Source organism: Hypomesus transpacificus, unplaced genomic scaffold (assembly GCF_021917145.1).
Source record: "Hypomesus transpacificus isolate Combined female unplaced genomic scaffold, fHypTra1 scaffold_363, whole genome shotgun sequence".
NCBI classification, from domain to species: domain Eukaryota; kingdom Metazoa; phylum Chordata; class Actinopteri; order Osmeriformes; family Osmeridae; genus Hypomesus; species Hypomesus transpacificus.
The window spans coordinates 1-7,835 of NW_025813887.1; the positions used below are offsets into that span (position 1 = coordinate 1).

General features: G+C 49.1%; 1 protein-coding gene across 1 annotated transcript; it reads left to right on the forward strand.

The window, feature by feature from the left end:
• Positions 1-283: 283 nt before the first annotated feature.
• ptprjb.2 (protein tyrosine phosphatase receptor type Jb, tandem duplicate 2) lies at positions 284-5,628 on the forward strand (the record flags this gene model as incomplete). Its single annotated transcript, XM_047016412.1, has 6 exons — positions 284-418; positions 834-956; positions 1,102-1,265; positions 3,199-3,334; positions 3,578-3,698; positions 3,839-5,628. Coding segments are annotated over 6 exons (702 nt in total), but the record flags the coding sequence as incomplete, so codon positions are not given.
• Positions 5,629-7,835: the final 2,207 nt, after the last annotated feature.

The following is a 7,835-nucleotide window of genomic DNA, read 5'->3' on the forward strand; positions in this document are numbered from 1 at the left end:
AAGGGGTAAGGGGGAGTATAAGATTCGGCCTATTGGTGAGGTTTTGATGTACAGCCAAACCCAGTGTGACCTTACTGGTAAAGCAAACCTGTTTGTCTGAGCCGCAGTGCTGTGGGGAGTGGATGAGGCCCCAGGGCCACACTGGTGTGGGCTCAGTCACTGAGGCCCCAGCAGGAAACCAGCTGCAGAGGGATATGACCGTTATGCTGATAAACCTTCTGTTAAACCAACCCCGGCTCACTTTTGTTCTCTCTCTCTCTTTGCCCCCCCCCCCCCCCCCCAGGGTAACAACTTCCGCCGGGAGTACATAGCCACGCAGGGTCCTCTCCCTGGCACCAAGGACGACTTCTGGAGGATGGTGTGGGAGCACAACGTCTTCAACGTTGTCATGGTGACGCAGTGTGTGGAGAAAGGGCGGGTGAGTGGGCCGGGGCACGCCAATACGTTGGGCACCAATGTTCCCCCCCCCCCCCCCCCCCGACCGTAACCATGGTGACCCCAGAAAAGATAAATGGAAAGATAAGAAAAGTAAACCTTTGTTGAGACGTCTTCCGCATGGTTGCGAAGCATAGTCTGAGCTTAAGGGCGGCTCACTTCCTCCTCACCATAGGGGCCTGTGTTAGGTCACCCATGACCTCTCCACTTGCTAAGGTCATAGAGTACCATCTAATCAGGGAGAGACACAAGGTGGATTGCCTCAGCTGTACAGACCTGTCTAACTGTTGGTGAATGTGTAGATTAAGACATGCCCGGGTCTGAATGTGAGCTGTTTCAGATGTTGGGAGGTTGGAGGAGAGGACAGATGCTGTAACTGTGTGGATGGTGTCCTGCAGGTGAAGTGTGACCACTACTGGCCGTTTGACCGGGAGCCTCTGTACTACGGAGATCTGATCGTCCACATGCTGTCTGAGTCCGTCCTGCCAGAGTGGACCATCCGAGAGTTCAAGATCAGCTCTGTAAGGGGAACTGTGTTTGTGTGTGTTTGTCTATGTGTGTCTATGTCTTTGTTTCTGTGTGTGTGTGCATGCATTTACGTGTTCATAGATAGATGTGGATACCTGATCAGTACTGACCCCGCCCCCCTTCCCTCTCTCCCCCCAGGAGGGCTCAGCCAGCTTCCCCCGGGTGGTGCGTCACTTCCACTACACCGTGTGGCCGGACCACGGCGTCCCAGAGACCACCCAGTCCCTCGTTCAGTTCGTCCGCACGGTCAGAGACTACGTGGACCGCTCCCCCAGCTCAGGGGCCACGGTGGTGCACTGCAGGTACCAGCCCCCACCCAGACCCTGAACCCACACACCAAGCTCTACCCAGACCCTGAACCCACACACCAAGCTCTACCCAGACCCCGACCCCACACACCAGCCCCACCCAGACCCCACACACCACCCAGACCCTGACCCCGACCCCACACACCACCCCCATCCTGACCCTGACCCCACACACCAGCCCCACCCAGGCCCTGACCCCACACACCAGCCCCACCCTGACCCGACACACCAGCCCCCCACCCAGGCCCTGACCCCACACACCAGCCCCACCCAGGCCCTGACCCCACACACCAGCCCCACCCAGGCCCTGACCCCACACACCAGCTCCACCCAGACCCTGACCCCACACACCAGCCCCACCCAGGCCCTGACCCCACACACCAGCTCCACCCAGACCCTGACCCCACACACCAGCTCCACCCAGACCCTGACCCCACACACCAGCTCCACCCAGACCCTGACCCCACACACCAGCTCCACCCAGACCCTGACCCCACACACCAGCTCCACCCAGACCCTGACCCCACACACCAGCTCCACCCAGACCCTGACCCCACACACCAGCTCCACCCAGACCCTAACCCCACACACCAGCCCCACCCAGGCCCTGACCCCACACACCAGCTCCACCCAGACCCTGACCCCACACACCAGCCCCACCCAGACCCTGACCCCACACACCAGGTCCAGACAGCCTCCCGCCAGACTCTCTGTCCATTTTCCCCCAACCAATCAAATTAGATGACTCGCTCTGTGGCCGGCCTACTGTTAGCGCTGTTGCCATGCCGACGGCCGAGAGACATCAGTGCAAAGTTGGCTCATCTGTGATTAGCAGCAGCCTGTGGTGATTAGACGACAACACGAGATGTGGCAGTACACTTTTACCATACAGGAAATCTAATTCAGTTGTTTGTACATCCTGTCCTTTAGGTGTTGAATGGGCTTAATACTGACTCCTCCATGAGGCCCACTTCAACAGGCTTACTGTAGAAACCCTGTTGAAAATAAGTGATAGGGAGAGGCAGAGAGAGAGAGAGAGAGAGAGAGAGAGAGAGAGAGAGAGAGAGAGAGAGAGGCAGAGAGGCAGAGAGAGAGAGAGAGAGAGAGAGAGAGAGAGAGAGAGAGAGAGAGAGAGAGAGAGAGAGAGAGAGAGAGAGAGAGAGAGAGAGAGAGAGAGAGAGAGAGACAGAGAGCTAGCTCACTGAGGTGAAGAGGTGGGAACATCTGTACTTTCAGTGCCAGAAAATGGGACATGAGTGTCTCCCCAGGCAACAACACATCACATTATGGGGTGGTAGTCTCCTGATGACACTTTCATTACATTTCCCACTTTTTAATACTTCCCCTCCCCATGTGGGTTGCTACCCACCCACACATGGAGGTAGCGTATGTGTGTTTGTGTGTGTGTGTGCGAGTGTGTGTGTGTGTGTGTGTGTGAGTGTGAGTGTGTGTGTTTGTGTGGGTTGAGCATGGCAAGATCTATACATATGGCTCCAAGAGCAATAAACGTAATATTAGTAAACCAATAATAAAAAAAGATGTATAGTAAGTGTCAGTCATTTAAATGTAAATCAATGTTAGTACCCTCCGCAGCTTCTTATGGATACAAATATATTTACGTGTTGTTCTCTTGGGTGTTATGTTTCTCCAACTATATTTTAAGGCTCATGTATACAGATTATAATATTTAATCTGAATGTGTTCCAATCTCACGCGCTATAGCAAATATGGAGACAGAATCGTTGAAGCAATTGCATACGTGTATGTGTGTGAGTGGATCTGTCTACTGTGACCTCCAGACCATGGCAAATGGATTTGTTGCTGGCCTCTCTGACTCACTTCTCCCCTCTCTCTCTCTCTCTCTCTCTCTCTCTCTCTCTCTCACTCTCGCTCTCATGTTTCTCGTCCTTCTCCCTCCATCTCTCAGTGCTGGGGTGGGTCGTACCGGCACCTTTGTGGTTCTGGACCGCGTGCTGCAGCAGCTGGACGGCAGGGGGACAGTGGACATATACGGCTCAGTGTTTGACCTGCGACTGCACCGCTCTCACATGGTCCAGACAGAGGTGACCTCAACACCACCATCCCACCACATCAACACAGCCTAACCACATCAGCTCTGTATAACCTCACTGAGTTAGGTCTGAACATAGTCCAGCATCAGAGCCTATCTATCTGTCTCGTGTGTAGTCCCAGTACTCTAATAGTGTGTACTCAGGATTGTGTCTAGTACCAGCGCTCTAACATGGTGAACTAAGTACAGTATTGTGTCTAGTACCAGTGCTCTAACATGTCTATCCTGTTCCTAGTGCCAGTACCTGTACCTCCACCAGTGTGTGAGGGACGTTCTGCGGGCCAGGAAGCTCCGTAGCGAGCAGGAGAACCCTCTCTACCCCATCTACGAGAACTTCAACCCTGACTACTACCGTGGTGAGAGAACTCAACAACAAGATGTGACTGAAAACACAGTCCAACACCCGAGTTCATCTGCCCCTGAGGCAGAAGCAGGCCTAGATGGTGTCAAGGGTACTGACGCCAACAGAAGATGATTATCTTTTTTCTTACCCCAGATTTCATCTATACTGGACGCTAGAGAGACATCATGCCACAGTGGGGGACGAAGATTGATCTAACAACGTTAGTGTGGCAAGTTTTGTTGGCTGGCATTGTTACAGCTTGCCCTTCAACTAGCATTGTTTGTGAGCAATGTAAGAAGCCCCGTAACCAGCAAGATCCAGGACAAGGACAGAGCCGTTTGTTATTTTTGTTCCCACTGCAGCTTCTCTCGATGTCCATTTCAATAGGACAAGCCACAGTATGATTGTTAATATTGATGTTGTGTTAAATCGTCCTTCGCCAAATTGCGAGTCTTTATTTTGAATAGTTTGCTTTTTTACGTCATATAAATACACCTCTCAGAAATCTCTCTCGACTAAGATGTTCTACTCTCCTTGACGCTGTATGAGAGGGAGATAAATGTGCTTTGGAAATTCACAATGAATAAGAGATTCATCAGGGAGATGAAGCCTTTTAGTGAAGCCTTAATTGATGCTCCCAGAGGAGAGGGAACTATGAGCCATCAGCAGACCCTTGTTTTTCTCATAGACACCGGCCCAGTGGGAGGCTGAGGGCTGTGTGGATGTAGAGACAAACAGGTAGACCAACTCTATTGACATGCATTCAGACAGCCATACTGGAAAGCGCCAGGCCTTCACAATGGTGCCAGCCTCCTGCAGGCTGCATCGGCGACACAGATGGAGTCTCTGTCTGATTCAGATGCTGAACACGTAGAAACAGGAGCTTCCAAAACACAACACTTGTCACGTACAGATGAGATTTTCATCACCACTTGTTTCCCTGTCGGAGAAGCTGTCTGTCCATGTTGTTTTGATTAAGTATTCCTGGATTAGGTCACAACACAGTACTACTAGAATGCACTGTAAATAGGTCAGTTGAAGAATTAGTAAGCATTTAGTACTACAGACTCCTGAATGTCCCAGTTCAGGCAATATCAACTCCTGTCCAAAATAGACAGGGTTAGAATAATATAATTTGCCACCTGGATCACAACCAAAGAATGAACTTCTCTCTTGCAATTGCTCTCTCTCTCTCTCTCTCTCTCTCTCTCTCTCTCTCTCTCTCTCTCTCTCTCTCTCTCTCTCTCTCTCTCTCTCTCTCTCTTTCTCTCTCTGTCTCTCTCTCTCGCTCTTGCTCTCTGCCAAATAAAGTTATTCCTCAGACCATTCTACAGAGATTTGCAGCACTGAGAAAGAGAAGGTTTCAGAGTTCAAGGCTTGACATTTCTGTACCTGAGCTCCTCAGTTCTGCACAGGCCAGTGAGTGTGGGCAGACCGCCACAGGGGGGGCACTTAGATCAGCCTGCCAGGCATGATCCTATTAAGAGTCTCTATCTGGACCTGTGTGTCTGTACGTAGCTACATTTAAAATATCAGTCTCACAAAGTCACTTCTCTTGCCTTCGTTTGAAACTCCCAGAACTGTTCGTCCCCTCATTGTTTCCAGAGAAGATGAGCTGTAACAAAGTCTTATTTCTCCCGACAAATGATTGAGTTTCATGGGCATCGATTTCTGCTGAGCCCCAGTAAACTGGACGACTGATCTAGACTGTCAGACGTAGTAATTGATTCACCAGCATATTAAAACACAGTGCAGGGCCCATTAAATGATACTCTGTAGGGTGGAGTGGATCAATCCTACTCTGCCTGCCCTTTACCCCTCACAAAACACACCCACCTGCACACACCTTCACACAACCACTTAGAAAGCACACACACACACACACACACACTCCTGTCTTACTGTCACATCCCCACTACCTCACTATCAGCCCATTAAAAAGAGCAGAACAGGGTTAGGAGAGATGCAGGGGATCGAAATGATGAGCACAGCACATACTATGGCCTTCAACCTCAAAGAGCTAACACTGTCTTGAATATGCTGTATCAATATCCCAGTGAACCTACACTATAATGAACACACATGCGGCAACATATGCAAACATATTTTATATCTACACTTACATGTACCCGTCACTCTGTATGTAACATGATGCAAGTTTATGGTCGACGTAGACGTTTGTATTTAATGTATAGAGGTTTATCTCTCTTGTTTTCACATTTTATGATATTTATGAGGTGATGTGCCGACTCGCCTCTTCCACACTTCCCTGGAATATGAAGTGTGGCTCTCCCCATGGAGCTGTGCTGTGTTCACTAAGCATCTGTTAACCTGGTGCATCAGCACTGAGGCGTCAGGAACAGAGCTGTGCCAGGAACCTGTAGTGGTCTATGTAGGGTTAGGGCCATGTATACCCAACCACTGTAGTGTTAGCCTGCCTCGAGAAAACTGTCTGTTTGTCTGTCCATGAGTGTGTCTGTCTGTCTGTCTGACACTGTTTGTAAATCTGTCTGTCTGTCAGTCTATCTACACTGAATGAATGTGACTGTATATTAGGGTGTAAATATGAGGTGCCTTGTGTGTTTAAACTGGGTAATAAGCTGTATAAGAATCAAGCAAAAGTGCTAACATTGATGCAATATGAGATTGTTATTATGAAATGCGGAAGGCTATTATTTTAATGCTGTAGTGTGTGTTCACGTAGGACTGCAACTATGTAATTGAACTATGAGATTTGTATGCATCTTAACTTTGTTGAGATAGCACAATGTTATTGTTTTTATATGTGACATATAAGCTGAAATATCACCATGCTGTACCCTTGCTGAATAAATAAAACAACAAACTGTTTATATCACAAATTGTGACAGAGAATCACCAGAACACCACTCCCTCTGACTCAGAGCACGGCTACTGAAAGCCCATTCTGTAGTTGTGTCAAAACTAGAGAGGAGAGGGTGGGTGGGTGGGTGGAAGGGGGAGGAAGGTGTGGTACCTATGAATCTTCGGGCTGGATAATGATAGTCTGATATCTTTTCATTCATCATTCTCTATCTTCATCTCTCCATCATGATCTAAGATATTGTCTGCATGGAAGGAGAGGGCATAGCACCCTGGGCTCTGACGTCAGCACGTGTTTCCAAGGTGAAACAGCAACGTGTGTGTGTGTATGTGTTTCTGAGCGGCGGTGTCTCTGCTTGAATATTCATTGATGAGACAGGGAGCAATGTGGTCTGGCTGAGTGATTGAAGTGCATCGTGGGTGACGTAGTCCGTCGTTATTGGCAGAGAGCCCTGCCCTCATCTCTAATGGAAATTTGTGAATGAGTCTGCTGGGTAGAAAGAGCTGTGTGTGCGTGCGTGCGTGCGTGTGTGTGCGTGTGTGTGTGTGTGTGAGTGGGTGGGTGTGTGTGTGAGTGTGTATGTGTTTGTGTGATAGACCTGGATACAAGGCGTTACAGACAGACGTGTTGTCTATTTATAAAGTCAGAGCCTCCTGCCCTAGTTCCTCTCAATCTGACACACCAGGAAGTAACATCCACAATAACATTCTGTTGAGAGGTCCTGGGATTGAGAGCGATGACCCGCTGGCTCTCCTGTCCAATAAGAACAGCCCTAATCCCATTTGTCACAACAAGGTATTCCTAGTCTGGATTACTCTGAATATTACGACGTATAGTCCCACCTCTCTCCTCCTCCAGCTGTACTCTGATATAATTGAGGCAGGAATTATAATCTTTAATCTGTAATATGTGGTTCTGGCTGTGGTTCTGACAGGATTTTAGGTTGAGGAACTGTGAACTGGTTTACGGCATGTGAATTCTAATGTAATCATGGGGTTTGTTACATTATCATTTAAATTCTATCTGGGCTTCTCAGTAAAAACTGGAATGCATTCAAATGTGAAAGTGTGTTTGCCCGTGTGTGTCTGTGTGTGTGTGAACATAATAAAACTAGTCTGTAAATGTCAGTCAAACCCTCCCTGGCCCTGGTCCACACTGTAAGCCCTCTCTGGCCTGACTGCGTTAGAAAGCCTTACACATTCTTTATCGACCCCCCCAATCCCCTAAGCCTCCATCTCTCCATCCCCGAGCCGTCCCTCCATTAGATCTTGTTCTCAGACTGAGAATGAAATGTCTGGGAAGGAAAAG